This window comes from Hypanus sabinus, chromosome 10 (assembly GCF_030144855.1).
Source record: "Hypanus sabinus isolate sHypSab1 chromosome 10, sHypSab1.hap1, whole genome shotgun sequence".
In the NCBI taxonomy this organism is placed as follows: Eukaryota; Metazoa; Chordata; class Chondrichthyes; order Myliobatiformes; family Dasyatidae; genus Hypanus; species Hypanus sabinus.
The window spans coordinates 58,182,053-58,201,386 of record NC_082715.1 but is presented as its reverse complement, the minus strand read 5'-3'; the positions used below and the strand labels follow the sequence as shown (position 1 = coordinate 58,201,386).

Below are 19,334 nucleotides of genomic sequence, written 5' to 3'. Positions count from 1 at the left end.
AACGTTGTCATATATAAGTTATCTAACAGGCAAAATGTACCTGTATAGATTAACCAAGGGAAGCTTGGCGATATAATTTGGAACTTTAAAATTCTATAAATGACACAGCATTTATTACTTTTATTATCATTTCTTAATTAAAATTATTGTAGAGGGCACTAAGCTCCACAAGACATGTTGCCACAAGAAAGCAGCATCCATCATCAAGGATCCCCACCATTCAGGCCATGCTCTTGTTGCTGCTGCCGTCAGGAAGGAGGTAGAACAGCCTTGGGTCCCACACCACCAAGTTCAGGAACAATTATTACCCTTCAACCATCAGACACCTGAACCAGCATGGATGATGTCACTCACCTCAACACTGAACTATGGACTCACTTTCAATGACTCTACAACTCATTTTCTCGGGATTATTTATTATCATTTGTTTTTATTTGTATTTGCACATTTTGTCTTTTGCATATTGGTTGTTTGTCAGTCTTTGGGTGCCGTTTGTCATTGATTCTATTGAATTTCTTTGTTTTACTGTAAATGCCTGAAGAAAATGACTCTTAGAATAATATATGATGACATATACATGATAATAAACTTTGAACTTCAAAGCTAACAGTTCAGCTTCATTTGAGGTCAAATGTTTTTCTTTGGTTTTGTTCATTGAATTCAAGTACTGAGACAAATTCCTCAGAAACTGAATGTGTCCTTTTTTTGGAAACTGCTATTAATCACAAAGTTTTGTGTTTACAGAAGAAACCCACCTTACTCTCACTACCCAAACTGTCCACTCCCAATGACAGTCAATAGCTTCTACCAGTCTGCTTTTAGACACCTTAAGTTGGATACAGTATTTATCTGATGCAGAGTTGTGACACAAAATGTTGATAATTCTTTTCCTACACAGATGCTGCTTGATCTGCTGAATAACAAAAAAAAACTGTTTCTCCTGGAAAGAATGCACCAAATCAGCACTACAAGAATACAAAATAGCAATAATGTGAGAACTTGGTGCAGTCGCTACTTTCAAATCCGTGTTAGATTTCTCAGACTTTGATGCAATCTTGGGAGTTGGGAGGTTTGAGGACAGCACATTGCAAATGGAATATATTGGCTTGGATTTTCTGTGCAGAGTCAGTGCAGAATGATCTTTGCTCAGAGATAGCAGCTGACAACATTAAGATGCTCACATAGCTGGCAATCTGGAGGGTTCATCATTCTAACATGTTTTACAGGGCATGAAATAGAGCTTGAAACTCACATATGAATAAGTAGAAGGTAAAACTACAAGAGAGAGATTAAGTTTCAACTGATCATGTTTTAAAATTGTTGATTGGATTATAGTGTATATTCTAAGAATACATACATTCAACATGAAAAAGAAACAAAATTGAGGGTTGACTTGCATAAAGGCAGTCTAAAGTACAATGGTACAGGGAAAATCCAATCATATATTCAAATATTAATCTATTCTTTGCAGAAATGGAATGAAATAGAGTAATAGTACTCTAAAACTGACTTTAACAGAAAATATCATTGAATGCATGCATTTATTTATTAAACTAGTCCATTGCTTGAATAGGTCACTGTTATATGAATAATAGAAAATTTCCCTTAAGCTGGAATGGTGTAACAAAAAGATACAATTAAGCAATTACAAAGAACTTTTACTTATACAATAGTCATAGTACAATAAACTACGTTGCTATTACGGACAGTTATCTCTTAAACAAGTTCATACAATTTGTTTGTGAAAAACAAGTAATAGAGAAGTACAGCACCAAAACAGGCCATTAGGCCGATCCAGTCCATGCCGAAACCATTTAAACTGCCCGCTCCCATCGACCTGCACAAGGACCGTAGCCTTCCATGTCCCTACTATCCATGCACCTATCCAAATTTATCTTAAACGTTGAAATCTAGCATGCACGCACCACTCACAACCCTCTGAGTGGAGAAGTTTCCCCTTAAACTTGGACCATTTTTGGAAATACCTTGCGCAATGTTCATCGTGTATAGCAAATTGTACCATGTCTCTATTTTCGCCAGATATTTACTGTGAAAAGCAAGACTAGGTTAAAATCAACATTATTTTCATCTTTTTTAGTCGATGGTTGTGAAGAACTTTCAACTAACCACGCAAATCAAATTGTAATGGGATAATATATAATGCAAACATTCACCGGGCATCATCCGGTCAATGTCACTTTGCAGTTCGCGGCAGATAATGCACGAGATAACTGGTGTCGGAGTATTTGCTACAACAGTCACTACAAAAAGAAACATGCAGGATCTTTAAAATTTGTTTTTCTTCGTTGATAGATCTGCAGAGTTCCATCATTTTTAGTCGTTAAGCAACTTGGCATTGCAGAGCTTTGAAAGCTAAATGCCACCATACGAACGCAAGCGTCCCTTTTGTGATAGGGGTGAGGATCCAAAGTCGATGTATCAACATTTTTAAGCCAGTCCTGGTTATAAGCATTTTTTTTTTCACCCATCTGTCTCAAGATCACAGGTGAAAGCGGGAACAGGTTGCTCGTGAAAGCTGAGTTCACACCCCGTTACCTGCAGCTATTAGCATGGCCAATCACATGCGAGCGACAGAGGAAGGAGGGACGGGGAAACACGCTGGCAATCCAATCCTATTGAGACCCGCAATTCATTCTGTACCTGAATTGCTGCAACGATACTGGGTTGTAAAGTTTGTGTGTGTGTGTGCGCGCAAGAGAAAGGAAAACAAAAACATCTCCGCAGAACCCGTTTAACCGCCGCGCCGAGCGGAGACGCTGGCTAGTCGGGTTTCGCCGCACGTTGGCCCAACTAGAAAGTCCAGTTGGACCGACGGAGGAGAGCGAGATTGAGATTGTGTGACGGGGTGGGGGGAAAAAAGAAGATGACACAAGAACACGATAAGTAAGTGCACGCACTCGTTTTGCTGCTACTTCAAGTCCAGTTGGATCTGAGGGTTCGGGGCGGGGGGAGGTGTCGGGTGTTGGTTAAGGAGGAAAGGATATTATGGGGTCTATTTCTTTCACAGCTACGCCCCCCCCCCACCCAGAAGCAAGGGAAGGAGTGGTCTTTCCTCTTACAGGAGTAGAGTGGGATTCTGCGCTCTCTGCCTCGGGCTCCGCCAGTGAGTGAGGGAACGCAGCGCACCTGTTAACGCCGCACCTGAGCGGCCGGCACCTGTTCCCCGGGTCGGCCCAATCCCCAGTTTACCACCCAGGGGGTTTGAGCCGTCAGGTTGTAGAGTGGATGGGCGAGGGATGCCCGCGGTCTGGTGTACCAGGAACTTCCACCCGGATCGGGGGTCCTCTCGCCTACATTTACTGTCACTTTCGAGAGGGTAAAGCTAATCTGGTTCCATCTGATTTAACGGCTGTAAATCCGCGGCCAGCTCCAACCATCCCCACAACCGACTCAGGACGTTCTTCAGATAATCTCGGCAGAAGTGTCCGGGCTTTTGTCTTCTGTTTAAATGGACTGCCTCCGCGGCCAGTTGGAGTCCTAATGAAGGCACTCGCCCCATAATGTCGACTGTGCTCTTTTCCATTGATGCTGTCTGGTCTGCCGAGTTCCTCCAGCATATTGTGTCTGTTGCTCGGATTTCCAGCATCTGCAGATTTTCTCTTGTTTATAGTTTATGTTGCAGTTTTTATGGTGTGAAAGTGTTCTCTCCCACCCCCCCCCCCACCCCCAGCTCCTCGGCTCGGGGTGATGAGTGGGCAAGTGGCAGATCACCAGCCTTGATTTGACACTGACCTTAGGGGTCTGGGCAGGTGGAGCGGGGGTGTCGCTGGGATTACGCTCTGGGCCGAATTAACCAAACCACGAATCGTTTCGGTTTAGTTAAAGCATGGAGGACAAGTTTCACAGTATCAGGTGGAGGGGAGATTTGTGGCAGGGGTGTTGGACGAGGGAACGGAGCAGACAGAAAATCCCAGGCTGCATTCGCTTGCGGGTCGGCGTTGGCAGAAGCCGCTTTGGATGTGGAGCCAGGCGGCCTCTTCTCACCACCGGTTACCACAACAAGAAAGAGTTTACTGTAATGTTCACAGTGAATGCCCCATCCTCTGTTCACCTCGGTCACAAACAGCTCAGGTAATCAAGTTCGTAAATCAGAGCAGCAAATTGGGCACGAGGGTCTTTGCTGAGCGTTTGCCCGCGAGTTGATAGTTTCGACAAGGGGACTTGAAGGATATAGCGCGGAGACACTTGACAGCGGTGAAACTCTACACCTGCGAGGCGTTGGCCGTCATCTTCCAAAATCCCTGACTCAGGAGAACAACCGGCTGGCAGGTGCTTAGCAATAAACACTTTGCTTACAGGTAGGGGGAGAGGGGACTAAGGATCCATCAACTTGCATTAGTTTGACCTTGTTTTGATCGCCGCTCTCATGACCCTGTGTTACGGGCTGTTTGAAACACTCCTGTGAAGAATGTCAACCTCAGGCAATGTTACACTGACATTAATTATATCTGCAACACGATGCGTCGTCTGCCCGCCAAAAAGACCATTATACTGTGGCGTCTGTCTCAAAGACTCTTTTTCGTTACTTCCAGTTTACTATTGGCTGCTTCTGATGTCCCAACTCCTAATTAAACCTCAAATATTTATTTCTTCTTCTTTCATCCCCTCCTTTTCCCTTCGCAATGGCCCTCAGTTCGTGTATGCGGGCAATTCCATGAGTTCGCAAGGTTGAGACGCTGGTGATAACTTGATATTAAAATCTAAAAACAATTTGATTTAGCTTAGAAAAAAATAAGAGTTGCAGTAACAAACACCAGCCTGGGAAAGGTTATCTGCAAACTGCTAACGCGTACCCTGAATCCCAGATCTGAAATTTTGAGGAGGATTGAAAAAGTCGCCGTGTTTTTGAAATCGCTGTCAGGTTTTCTGTCTTGTAGCGACAACAGGTATAATTGAAGCCTGCTTGAAGCAGCCGGGTACCTCAGACGCTGAAGGTATCGGTGAACACTCCAGCCAGCTGATCAGCACAGTTTTTTTGGAACTCAGCCACGTACCCCATAGCTATCAGTCCAAATTTTGAAAGATGGTATCGGTTAACCAAAGAAAGGGGCAGCAGAAGTAGCCATCATACTATTTTTTGTTTTGCTTTTGGTGTCAAACTCCTACGCTGATTTTTGTAGGCATTATTTCTCAAGTTTTGGTTAAATAGTAAAAGAAACGTTAGGCAAATGGATTTACGAATTCACTTTCAACTGCACTAATTCTAAGGGAATTGCTAAACCCGAGATAGGAACTGCATACTAAACTAAGTTTCCTGGACATCCTTCAATAATTAATTATAAGCTGTCATTTGTGCTCTCTAGGCTCGTGATAATCAGCATATAACGAGTTTTAGAACTCTTTCCTGCAGAGTTCTTAGAAATCGGTTGATACTGATTCTCTTTGCATTTGCTGTGCTACCATGCCAATGGTTATTTAAGTTCATTTTCTAGATGTAGCCCCTTCTGTAAAAATATACTAATGTTGTCTAAAGATTACAGCTGAATTCAATGAGAATTGAAATAGAACAGGTTTGTTATATGCTTCATTGCATCAGTAGCTTTATAAACACACACAATCAGATAAGACAGATACCATTACTTCAGTCACCACTATTATCATAAAATTCCTACTGATAGAGGTCCCCTATGCAAAGTTTGTTCTTTCCATAATTTTATCAACGTACTACATATGGAATATATTAGTCAGTAAACTGTAGTTCTTTGATTAAATGGCAACATCATTTCATAATTTTCAGTTAATGGGAATCAAATCTTTTTAGTTTGGGTGAGCATCTGTAATCGTTAGTTTGAATGAGGAAACTGATGTTAAGAAAGAGTCCAATGACTAGGCTGGGCAATCAAATATTGGTGACTTTCAGGGGAAACATATGGAAATGAGGCTCCTGGATAGAGCAATAACATGGGCAAGAAAGAACATAATTAACAAAGCAGTGGAAACTGTTTCCAGTTGGGTTGAGAGGAGGGACTAGAAGAGATCAGCTACAGACATATATCACAGATTACCAAATATTGGAATGGAAGCCGAAGAAGAATCACTAAAATAAAAAAAACATAGGGAATTTCAGCCCTAGCCAAATAAAATGGCTAGGAGGGAAAATCTAAAAGATCTAGTAATAGAAAATGAACCAAAGTGATTAAGAATAGAGGTGGTAACATAATATGCTTATCAAGCAACACACACAAAATGCTGGTGGAACACAGCAGGCCAGGCAGCATCTATAGGGAGAAGCGCTGTTGACGTTTCGGGCTGAGACCCTTTGTTAGTCCTGATGAAGGATCACGGCCAGAAACTTCGACAGTGCTTCTCCTTAGAGATGCTGCCTGGCCTGCTGTGTTCCACCAGCATTTTGTGTGTGTTGTTGTTTGAATTTCCGGCATCTGCAGATTTCCTTGTGTTTGCTAATATGCTTATCATAATGTTAGAAACATAGAAAACCGACAGCACAATACAGGCTCTTCTGCGCACAGTTGTTCCGAACATGTCCCTACCCTAGAAATTGCCTAGACTTTACCCGTAGCGCTCTATTTTTCTAAGCTCCATGTACCTGTCCAGGAGTCTCTTAACAGACCCTACTGTATCAACCTCCACCATTGTCGCTGGCAGCTCATTCCACGCACTCACCACTCTCTGCATAAAAAACTTGCCCCTGACATCTCCTCTGTGCCTACTGCCAAGCACCTTAAAACTGTGCCCTCTTGTGCTAGCCATCTCAGCCCTGAGAAAAAGCCACTGACTATCCACATGATCAATGCCTCTCATCATCTTATACACCTCTATCAGGTCACCTCTCATCCTTTGTCACTCTAAGGAGAAAAGGCCAAGTTCACTCAACCTATTCTCGTAAGGTATGCTCTCCAATCCAGGCAACATCCTTGTAAATCTCCTCTACACCCTTTCTATGGTTTCCACATGCTTCCTGTAGTGAGGTGAACTGAACTGAGCACAGTATTCCAAGTGGGGTCTGATCAGGGTCCCATATAATGTAACATTACCTCTCAGCTCTTAAACTCAATCCCATGATTGATGAAGGCCAATGCACTGCATGCCTTCTTAACCACACAGTCAAACTGCACAGCAGCTTTGAGTGTCCTATGGATTCAGATCCCTCTGATCCTTCACATTGTCTTACCATTAATATTATATTCTGTTATCATATTTGACCTACCAAAATGAACTACCTCACACTTGTCTGGGTTGAACTCCATCTGCCACTTCTCAGCCCAGTTTTGCATCCTATCAATGTCCTGCTGTAACCTCTGACAGCCCTCCACACTATCCACAACACCTCCAACCTTTGTGTCATCAGCAAACTTACTAACGCATCCTTCCACTTCCTCATCCAGGTCATTTATAAAAATCATGAAGAGTAGGGGTCCCAGAACAGATCCCTGAGGCACACCACTGGTCACCGACCTCCATGCAGAATATAACCTGTCTCCAGCCACTCTTTGCCTTCTGTGGGCAAGCCAGTTCTGGATCCTCAAAGCAATGTCCCCTTGGATCCCAAGCCTCCTTATTTTCTCAATAAGCCTTGCATGGAGTACTTTATCAAATGCCTTGCTGAAATCTATATACACTACATCTACTGCTCTTCCTTCATCAATGTGTTTAGTCACATCCTCAAAAAATTCAATCTGGCTCCTAAGGCACAATTTGTCTTTCATGGAGCCAAGCTGACTATTCTTAATCATATTGTTCAATAGTTCATAAATCCTGCCTCTCAGGATGTTCTCCATCAACTTACCGACCACTGAAGTAAGATTCAATGTTCTATAATTTCCTAAGCTATCTCTACTCCCTTTCTTGAATAATGGAACAACATCTGCAACCATCCAATCCTCCAGAACATCTCCTGTCCTCATTGATCATCACCAGAGGCTCAGTAATCTCCTCCCTCAGTAGCCTGGAATACATCTCATCTGGTCCTGGTGACTTATGCAGCTTGAAGTGACAAAGTATGAAGATGAATGCTACCCTTATGGAAATGTTTCTTAGGAGGAGCATTGACAAAACTGGCTATTGATCATTGTTCAAGAGAAATGCAAAATTTAGAAAAAGTTGCATTTGAATATAAAATGAGAACAAACATGTGAAGAAAGCAACTCTAAGGATCAACTTAAAGATGAATTGTAAGGCAAAGGTGTAAGAAAATTACAAAAGGAATAAAAAATAAATTACCAAAGGGAATATGATATTCCCAAACAATAGGAAAAATAAAGGAAGTTTGAAACCAAAATATGAAATATGATATGTAATGGACTGAATGGCCTTTTGTGTATCATAAGTTTTCAATGATACCATGGGTTTAAAAAGGATAATTTAGCTGGCAATTACTTTAAAATCAAGATAAAGTCCTGCAGGATATTACACCAAAAGAGTGCTTTATCGTACAATACTATACAATATTTACTTGTACTTCTTGGTCAGGGGCAAAATGATTGTGGTTGCAGCTGGCCTCAAAGAAAATTATCCCAATAATATAGAATCTCTGTGTTGGACTTTCATTTTCTAGTATTAGTTCCCATTGGGATTCCGTCTGAGGGTTTCCTGCCCTGAACCAATGATTCCTGAACATCCAATCAGATTGAAGAATTCTATTTCCGATGTTTTATGTGGCATTATGTAAAGATTGCAATGCAAGGAGGTTTTTGATAGCTGAAGTATCAAAGGTAGCAGGATACATTTTAAACATAGCTTTAAAAAACAGGTACTGTGAGGGTTCACAACCTAGGCTGCTGATTTTCCTCCAGGTTAGAGTAGAATTACGTTTGAGCTTTTTGGGATTGGGCAAATGGGATGGTGTTTACAGCTTGTTTATACTTCTTATGGTAGACTGGTAGATTTTGTCACAGTCAACTTAATAAAGATAAGATAAGACCATAAGACCTAGGAGCAGACTTAGGTCATTCAGCCTGTCGAGTTTGGTCCACCATACCATCTTGGCTGATCCTGGATCCCACTTAATCCCATATACCTGCCTTCTTGCTATATTCTTTGATCCCAACTGATCAAGAAATGATCAACTTCTGCCTTAACTATATGCAAGGACGTGGCCTCCACTGCAGTCTGTGGCAGAGCATTTTACAGATTCATTACTCTTTGGCTAAAAAAAATCCTCCCTACCTCTGTTCTAAAAGGTTGCTCCTCAATTTGGGTCTGTGCCTGTTAGTTCTGGATACCCTCCACCATAGGAAACATCCTCTCCACAACCACCTTATCTAGTCCTTTCAACATTCGGTAGGTTTCAATGAGATCCCTACACATTTTTCTAAATTCTAGTGAGTATAGGCCCAAAATTTCAAACGCTCCTAATATGTTAACTCCTTCATTCCCAGAATAGTCCTCATGAACCTCCTCTGGATGCTCACTAAAGACAATACATCCTTTCTGAGGTATAAGGTCCAAAACTGTTGTGAGTACTCCAAGTGTGGCCTGACTAATGTCTTATAAAGTCTCAGCATTATCTCCTTGCTTTTATATTCTATTCCCCTTGAAATAAATGCCAACATTCCATTTGCCTTATTTACCACAGACAGTCTGGGAATTAATCCTCTGAGATTCTTGCACAGGGACTCCTGAGTCCCTCTGCACTACTAAAGTTTGAACCTTCTCCCCATTTAGATAATAGTCTGCACGATTGTTCCTTTTACCAAAATGCATTATCACACATTTCCCAACACTGTATTTATTCCCTTTGCCGCTTTTTTGCCCATTCTTCCAATGTGTTTAAGTCCTGCTGCAAATATATTGCTTCCTCAAAACTACCTACGCTCCACCTATTTCTGTATCATTCGCAAATGTTGCCACAAAACTATCAATTCCATTATCTAAATCATTGACAAACAATGTAGAAAGTAGCATCCCAATACTGACCCCTGTGGAACACCACTAGTCACCAGCAGCCGACCAGAAAAAGCCTGTTTTAACCTCACTCACTGCCTCCCATCAGTCAGCCATTCCTCTTTCCATGCCAATATCTTTCTTGTAATGCCATAGGATTTTATCTTGTTAAGCAACCTCATGTGTGGCACATTATCAAATGCCTTCGGAAAATCCAAGTAAATGACATCCACTGCCTCTCCTTTGTCCACCCTGCTTATTCTTCCTCAAAGAACTCTTAACAGGCAAGATTTCCCTTGGCTGAAACCATGCTGATTTCAAGTACCCTGAATCCTCATGCTCAATAATGGACTCCAACACTGTTCATCTGTCATTTCTTAGTCCCCCATTAATACTTCACCAGCATCATTTTCCAGTGGTTCAATATCAGCTCTCATCTTCTTTTTACTTTGTATTTAACTGAAAAATTTTTGGTATCCTGCTTTATATAATTGGCTAATTTGCCCCTATATTTAATCTTTTCCTTTCTTACAGCTTTTTTTAGTTGCCTTTTGTTGGATTTTAAAATCTTCCCAATCATCCAACTTCCCACTCACCTTTGCTATCTCATATGTCCTTTCCTTGGCTTTTATGCAGTCATTAACTTCCTTGTCAGCCATGGTTTCTGAGCCCTGCCATTTGAGAAGTTCTTTCTCTGTGGGACATATCTATCCTGCACATTGTTAACTAATCCCAGAAACTTCAGCCATCTTTGCTCTACCATCATCCCTACCACTTCCTCTAATCCACCTAGATAAGTTCCTTTCTCATGCCTCTGTAATTCCCTTTATTCCCTTGTGATACTGATACATGTGACTTGTACTTCTCCCTCTCAAATTGCAGTATGAATTCAATCATATTATGATCTCTGTCTCCTAAGGGTTCCTTTACATTAAGCTCCCTAAAAAGATGTGGGTTATTACAGAACACCCACTCTAAGATAACCTTTCCCTGAGTAGGCTCAACCACAAGCTGCACTATAAAGCTATCTTGTAGGCATTCAATAAATTCCCTCTCTTGCAATCCAACCCCAACCTGCTTTTCCCAATCCTCTTGCATGTGAAGTCCTCCATTACAATTGTGTAATTACCTTTATTATATGCCTTATCCAGCTCCCTTTGCAATCTCAACCCCACCATCTTGGCTACCATTTGGAGGCCTAAATATGATTTCCCATAATGGTTCTTTTACACTTGCAGTTTCTTAACTCCACCCATAAAGATTCAACATTCTCTGACCACATGTCACTTCTTTCTAAAGATGTAATTCTATCCCTTACCAGCAGAGCCACACCACTGTCTGTCCTTTCGATACAATGTTTGATGTTAAGCTCCCAACTATGACCTTCTTTCAGCCATGACTCAGTGATGCCCACAGAGTCATAACGACCAATCTCTAATTGCACCATGAGTTCATCCACCTTTTTCTGAATGCTACATGCATTTAAATACAGCACCTTCAGTCCTGCTCTTTTGCCCTTTTGAATTTTGCCCCTGTGGTACAATTTAACTTTGTACCCAATCATTGGCTTGCCCTTCCTTACATCCAAGTTATACCCATCATCTACTTGCAAACGTGCTGGCTCAGCCTCAGCTCTATATCACTGGTTCCCATCCCCCGCCATATTAGTTTAAACCACTCCCAAAAGCTCTAGTAAACCTGCCTGTTTATTAACTGCCTGAATACTGTTCCCCCTCAGATTCCAGTGCAACCCGTCCCTTTTGTACATGTCTCACCTGCTCCAGGAGACGTCCCTATTTTCCAGAAATCTTGAATCCCTTCCCTCTGCTCCAATTCTTCCACCACACCTTTATCTACCACCCATCTGAGCCACTGGGCCCGATTCAGTGCCAGAGGCACGGGCACTGTTGCTTCAAATTGGAGTACTTATTGTTGAGGAGGATGGCCACAGGGGTGCCCTCCACTTTCTGATGTTCTTCCTTCCCTCTCTTGACTGTCACCCGTTTATCTGTCTCCTGTGACTTCCTCCTTGGGATTCCTGTTTATCATTGCTTCACTTTCCCTAACAAGTGGAAGGACATCGACCTGTAGCTTTAGTTCCATAACACGGTCTCTAAGGAGCTGCAGATGTGGCCATTGGGGAGGCTGGAAGTGTCCCAGAAATCCAACATCTGACATACAAAACAACACTGGATCTGTAGACATTCCCCTATTCAGAATAAGAAATAAGGAATGAAATTACCTCCTTACCTTGCCTCCACCTGTTCTCACTGAAGCCCTGCCTTACTTACTGCCAAAGCTTTACTACTCCAACGACAACTGCTCCCACAATGACGCAACTTCGAAGTGTTTCATTTTGGTAGGTCAAATTTGAAGACAGAATATAATAATGGTAAGACTCTTGGCAACGTGGAAGATCAGCGAGTTCTTGGGGTCCGTGTCCATAGGACACTCAAAGCTGCCACGCTGGTTGACAGTGTTGCTAAGAAGGCGTATGGTGAGTAGGCTTTCGTCAACCATGGTATTGAGTTCAAGAGCTGAGATGTAATGTTACAGCTATATAAGACCTTAGTTAGACCCCACATTGTTCAGTTCTGATCATCTCATTACAGGAAGGATGTGGGTACTATAGAGGGAGTGCAGAGGAGATTTACAAGGATGTTGCCTGGATTGGAGAGCATGCTTTATGAGATTAGGTTGTGTGAACTTGGCCTTTTCTCCTTGGAGCAACAGAGGATGAGAGGTGACCTGATAGAGCTGTACAAGATTATGAGAGGCATTGATCATGTGGATAGCCAGAGGCTTTTTCCTGGGGCTGAAATAGCTAACATGAGGGGGCATAGTTTTAAGGGGCTTGGAAGTAGGTACTGCGGGGATGTCAGGGGTAAGTTTTTTACACAGAGAGTGGTGGGTGTGTGGAATGTACTGCCAGCGACGGTGGTAGAGACCGATACAATAGGATCTTTTAAGATACTCCTAGATAGGTACAAGGAGCTTAGAAAAATAGAGAGTATGTGTTAGGAAAATTCTAGGCAGTTTCTAGAGTAGGTTACATGGTCAGCACAACATTGTGGGCCGAAGGGCTTGAAGATAACAAAAGATACAGAAGATAACAAAAAAGGCAATATGCGGAGAATAAATGAGGTACGAAGGTAAATTAGCCAAGAATATAAAGGAGGATAGTAAAAGCTTCTTTAGGTATGTGAAAAGCAAAAAAATAGTTAAGACCAAAATTGGGCCACTGAAGACAGAAACGGGTGAATTTATTATGGGGAATGAGGAAATGGCAGATGAGTTGAACAGGTACTTTGGATCTGCCTTCACTAACGAAGACACAAACAATCTCCCAGATGTAATAGTGGCCAAAGGAACTAGGGTAATGGATGAACTGAAGGAAATTTATATTAGGGAAGAAACAGTGTTGGATAGATTGTTGAGTCTGAAGGCTGATAAGTCCCTGGGACCTGATGGTCTGCATCCCAGGGTACTTAAGGAGGTAGCTCTAGAAATTGTGGATGCATTGGTAATCATTTTCCAATGTTCTATAGATTCAGGATCAGTTCCTGTGGATTGGAGGGTGGCTAATGTTGTCCCACTTTTCAAGAAAGAATGGAGAGAATAAACAGGGAATTATAGACCGGTTAGCCTGACGTCAGTGGTGGGAAAGATGTTGGAGTCAATTATAAAAGAGGAAATTACGACACATTTGGATATCAGTAGAAGGATCAGTCCCAGTCAGCATGGATTTACGAAGGGAAAATCATGCTTGACTAGTCTGCTGGAGATTTTTAAGGATCTAACTATGAAAATGGACAAGGGAAAGCCAGTGGATGTAGTGTACCTGGACTTTCAGAAAGCTTTTGATAAAGTCCCACATAGGAGATTAGTGGGCAAAATTAGGGCACATGGTTTTGGGGGCAGAGTACTGACATGGATTGAAAATTGGCTGGCTGACAGGAAACAAAGAGTAGCGATTAACGAGTCCCCTTTGGAATGGCAGGCTGTGACCTGTGGGGTACCGCAAGGTTCGGTGCTGGGACCACAGCTGTTTACAATATACATTAATGATCTAGATGAAGGGATTAAAAGTAACATTAACAAATTTGCTAATGATACAAAGCTGGGTGGCAGTGTGAAATGTCAGGGGGATGTTATGAGAATGCAGGGTGACTTGGACAGGCTAGGTGAGTGGGCAAACATATGGCAGATGCAGTTTAATGTGAATAAATGTGAGGTTATCCACTTTGGTGGCAAGAACAGGAAGGCAGATTACTATCTAAATGGAGTCAAGTTAGGAAAAGGGGAAATACAACGAGATTTAGGTGTTCTTGTACATCAGTCAATGAAAGCAAGCATGCAGGTACAGCAGGCAGTGAAGAAAGCTAATGGCATGCTGGCCTTTATAACAAGAGGAATTGAGTATAGGAGTAAAGAGGTCCTTCTACAGCTGTACAGGACCCTGGTGAGACCCCACTTGGAGTATTGTGTGCAGTTTTGGTCTCCAAATTTGAGGAAGGACATTCTTGCTATTGAGGGAGTGCAGCGTAGGTTCACAAGGTTAGTTCCCGGAATGGCAGGACTGTCATATGCTGAAAGATTGGAGCGACTGGGCTTGTATGCACTGGAATTTAGAAGGATGAGAGGGGATCTGATTGAGACATATAAGATTATTAAGGGATTGGACACGCTGGGGGCAGGAAGCATGTTCCCGCTGATGGGTGAGTCCAGAACTAGAGGCCACAGTTTAAGAATAAGGGATAGGCCATTTAGAACAGAGATGCGGAAAAACTTTTTCACCCAGGGAGTGGTGGATATGCAGAATGCTCTGCCCCAGAAGGCAGTGGAGGCCAAGTCTCTGGATGCTTTCAAGAGAGAGTTTGATAGAGCTCTTATAGATAGCGGGGTCAAGGGATATGGGGAGAGGGCAGGAATGGGGTGCTGATTGTGTATGATCAGCCATGATCACAGTGAATGGTGGTGCTGGCTAGAAGGGCTGATTGGCCTACTCCTGCACCTACTGTCTATTGTCTACTAACATGTTGTAGATATCTATGTTTCTATGACCGCTCTGCTAGGTGCTACCTTCCTTTCAGAGCTCTTCACCTGACTGGCAGGAGAATGTTGTGTCTGCGCAGTTCTTAAACAAACAGGTTGGAATTAGAATGTGTTTAGAATGTACCTATTATCATTTTTCTTGAGAAGGAGAAACTGTGCTTCAGCCAACTCCGTACACTGGTCAATAGCAGCTGAATATTCGATAAAAGGGAAAATATGGTTGTTTGTATAGTGAGCTTCTAACGTTAACGACAGATTTTCGTTTTTGTTATAAGTAAAATTGTCATGAGCCATGTTCCTTTTTCAAGAGTTCAGGCATTTGCAGATTATCCTGCTCTCCAGCAAGAGATTTAATGCAGGTGCAGTAGATTTTTGGCAGCCTTTGAACAGATTACACAAAATGTTTCACATTGGAGATCTTTGCATGCTTTTTGCATATTATATGTCTCAAAGATTACTAACCACTTCAGAGTTACCAAACAATAAATTGCTCCATTAACTTAAAACACCTTATGTTTATGGAGTTTTATTGACTAGAATCTTTTGAAGAAAGCCAAGGCCCTTTTATATTGTGTTTTCGATGACTTCAATATGTCTGGATGGGATTCTGAGGAATAAGATGTGTGTGCATTTGGAACGACGGGTTCGTTAGGTAGTTAGAGCTGAGAACAGGATTGCACTGCTACTCCATTCAGTGCAAAGCAGCATACTGGTTGATTAAGGATAGTCAACACTGTTGTACATGAAAAATTACATCTCATGAATATGAATGAGTTTTAAGAACTAACAATAAATAGTCAATGAGGGCCCTAGGCAGTTGATATAGGCTATTTAGTATGATATCGATCCTCATGGAAAACTGCTATGGAAAATTAGATTGTATAGAAACCAGGGGGAGCTAGCTAATTAGATACACATTTTTACTGATGGTAGGAAGCAGAGGATAATGGTGCAAAGTAATTTCTTTGAATGGAGGCTTGTGACTAGCGTTGTGCTTTGGGTCGATTGCTATTTGTCATCTACATCACAGAAAAATGTAGAAGATGTGGTTAGTAAGTTTGCAGGTGACACTAAAATAGGTGGTGTCATAGACAGTGAAGACGGTTATTAGAAATTATATTTGGAACTTAATCAGAATCAGAATCAGAATCAGACTTTAATCGCCAAGTACCTGTGCACATACAAGGTATTTACTTCCGGTAGATGTTGTCTCTCTGCTCAGCTGTGTAAGTGAGCCAAGGAATTGCAAATGGAGTTTAATTTGGATAAGTGTGAGGTGTTGCAAGTTGGGTAGATAAACATTTGCTCCTGGGAAGAGTTGTAGAACCGAGGAGTAGAAATAAATAAAAGTAAAGAGGCATTGATCATGTGGATAGCCAGAGGCTTTTTCCCTGGACTGAAATGGCTAACTCAAGAGGGCACAGAAAGTGCTTGGAAGTAGGATGTTGGGGATGTTGGAGATAAGATTTTCACACAGAGAGTGGTGGGTGTGTAGAATGCACTGCTGGTGATGTTGGTGGAGGCAGGTACAATAGGGTCTTTTAAGAAACTCTTAGATAGGTACATGGAGCTTTGAAAAATAGAGGGTTATGTGGAAGGGCAATTCCAGGCAGTTTCTAGAGTGGGTTACATTGTCAGCACAAAATTGTGGGCCAAAAGGCTTGTAAAATGCTATAGATTTCTAAGTTCTATGTTCAAAATAATTCTCTGAAAGTGACATCACAGGTAGACAGGGTGGTAATGAAGGCTTTTGGCATCACACACAGAATGCTGGAGGAAATCAGCAAGCCAGGCAGCATCTATGGGAAAGAGTGGAGTCATGCTGGCCTTCATCAGTCAAGGCATTGAGTTTAGTTGCGACGTTATGATGGAGTTCCACAAGACACTGGTGAGGTCACATTTGAACTATTGTGTCCAGGTGTAGTTGCACTGCTATGGGAAAGATGCCATTATGCTGGAAAGAGTGAAGAAAAGAATTATAAAGGATATTACAATGACTCAAGGGAGAGAGGTTGATATCACTAGACTTTATGCATTGGAGCATAGGAGAATCAGTGATGACCTTATAAAATTATGTGGAACACAGATAGGGTGAGTGCACACAGTCTTTTTCCCAAGGTTGGGGAATGAAGAACTAGAGGGCGTAGGTTTAAGCTACGAGGGAGAAATTTAATAGGAACCTGAGAGGCAGTGTTTTCACCCAGAGAGTGATCAGTATATGGAATGAGCTGCCAGAAGAAGTATTTCAGGAAAGTACATCAATAACATTGGACATGAGTAGGAAAGATTCAGAGCAATATGGACCAAATGAGGGAATGTGAACCCAGATGGGCACCTTGATTGGCATGGGCCATTCAGCTCAAGTGCTGGTTTCTGTGCTGTATGATCTCAATATAAAAAATATAGAAACATAGAAAACCTACAGCACAATACAGGCCCTTCAGTCCACAAAGTTGTGCCGAGCATGTCCCTACCTCAGAAATTACTAGGGTTACCATTAGCCCTCTATTTTTCTAAGTTCCTTGTACCTATCCTTGTACCTATACCTTATAAGACACTATCGTATCCCCCTCCACCACCATTGCCAGCAGCCCATTCCACGCACTCACCATTCTCTGAGTAAAAAACTTACCCCTGAAATCTCCTCTGTACCTACTCCCCAGGACTGTAAACCTGTGTCCTTTTGTGGCAACCATTTCAGCCCTGGGAAAAAGCCTCTGATTATCCACACAATCAATGCCTCTCATCATCTTATACACCTCTATCAGGTCACCTCTCATCCTCCGTCGCTCCAGGGAGAAAAGGCTGAGTTCACTCAACCTGTCTTCATAAGGTATGCTCCCCAATCCAGGCAACATCCTTGTAAATCTCCTCTGCACCCTTTCTATGGTTTCTACATCCTTCCTATAGTGAGGTGACCAGAATTGAGCACAGTACTCCAAGTGGGGTCTGACCAGGGTCCTATATAGCTGCAACATTACCTCTCGGCTCCTAAACTCAATTCCACAATTGGTGAAGGCCAATACACTGTACACCTTCTTAACCGCATTGTTAACCTGTGCAGCTGCTTTGAGAGTCCTTTGGACCTGGACCCCAAGATCCCTCTAATCCTCCACACTGCCAAGGAGGAATTTAAGGTGGGGGGGGGGGGTATATGGGAGGCAGGGTTTGAGGGTCGGCACAACGTTGTGGGCTGCAGGGCCTGCAATGTGCTGTACTATTCTATGTTCTATGTTCTATGTCTTATCATTAATGCTATATTCTGCCATCCTATTGCCCTACCAAAATGAACCACTTCACACTTAATTGAGTTGAACTCCATCTGCCATTTCTCAGTCCAGTTTTACATCCTATCAATGTCCCGCTGTAACCTCTGACAGCCGTCCACACTTTCCACAATGCCCCCCAACCTTTGTGTCATCAGCAAACTGACTAACCCATCCCTCCACTTCCTCATCCAGGTCATTTATAAAAATCACAAAGAGTAAGGGTCCCAGAACCAATCCCTGAGGCACACCACTGGTCACCGACCTCCATGCAGAATATGACCTGTCTGCAACCACTCTTTGCCTTCTGTAGGCAAGCCAGTTCTGGATGCACAAAGCAATGTCCCCTTGGATCCCATGACTCCTTACTTTCTCAATAAGCCTTGCATGGGGTACCTTATCAAATGCCTTGCTGAAATCCATATACACTACATCTACTGCTCTTCCTTCATCAATGTGTTTAGTCACGTCCTCAAAAAATTCAGTCAGGCTCATAAGGTACAACCTGCCCTTGACAAAGCCATGCTGACTATTCCTAATCATATTATGCCTCTCCAAATGTTCATAAATCCTGCCTTTCAGGATCATCTCCATCAACTTACCAACCACTGAAGTAAGACACACTGGTCTATAAACCTGGGCTATCTCTGCCCCCTTTCTTGAATAAGGGAACAACATCCACACCCCTCCAATCCTTCAGAATCTCTCCCGTCCCCATTGATGATGCAAAGATCATCGCCAGAGGCTCAGCAATCTCCTCCCTCACCTCCCATAGTAGCCTAGGGTACATCTCATCCAGTCCTTGCGACTCATCCAACTTGGTGCTTTCCAAAAGCTCCAGCACATCTTCTTTCTTAATATCTACATGCTCAAGCTTTTCAGTCCGCTGCAAGTCATCACTACAATCACCAAGATCCTTTTCCATAGTGAATACTGAAGTAAAATATTCATTAAGTACCTCTGCTGTTTCCTCCAGTTCCAAGCACACTTTTCCACTGTCACACTTGATAGGTCCTGTTCTTTCACGTCATATCCTCTTACGCTTCACATACTTGTAGAATGCCTTGAGGTTTTCCTTAATCCTACCCCTCAAAGGCCTTCTCATGGCCCCTTCTGGCTCTCCTAATTTCCTTCTTAAGCTCCTTCCTG

At 42.5% G+C, this 19,334-nt stretch overlaps 1 protein-coding gene across 1 annotated transcript in view; it reads left to right on the top strand.

Moving 5' to 3' along the window:
- Positions 1-2,464: 2,464 nt before the first annotated feature.
- grhl1 (grainyhead-like transcription factor 1) overlaps positions 2,465-19,334 on the top strand; it is a 110,764-nt gene continuing 93,894 nt past the window's right edge. The window contains exon 1 of the mRNA XM_059981900.1: positions 2,465-2,904. Within this exon, the coding sequence (XP_059837883.1) occupies positions 2,885-2,904 (20 nt within the window). The 5' untranslated portion in view covers positions 2,465-2,884. The remainder of the gene's footprint in view (positions 2,905-19,334) is intronic.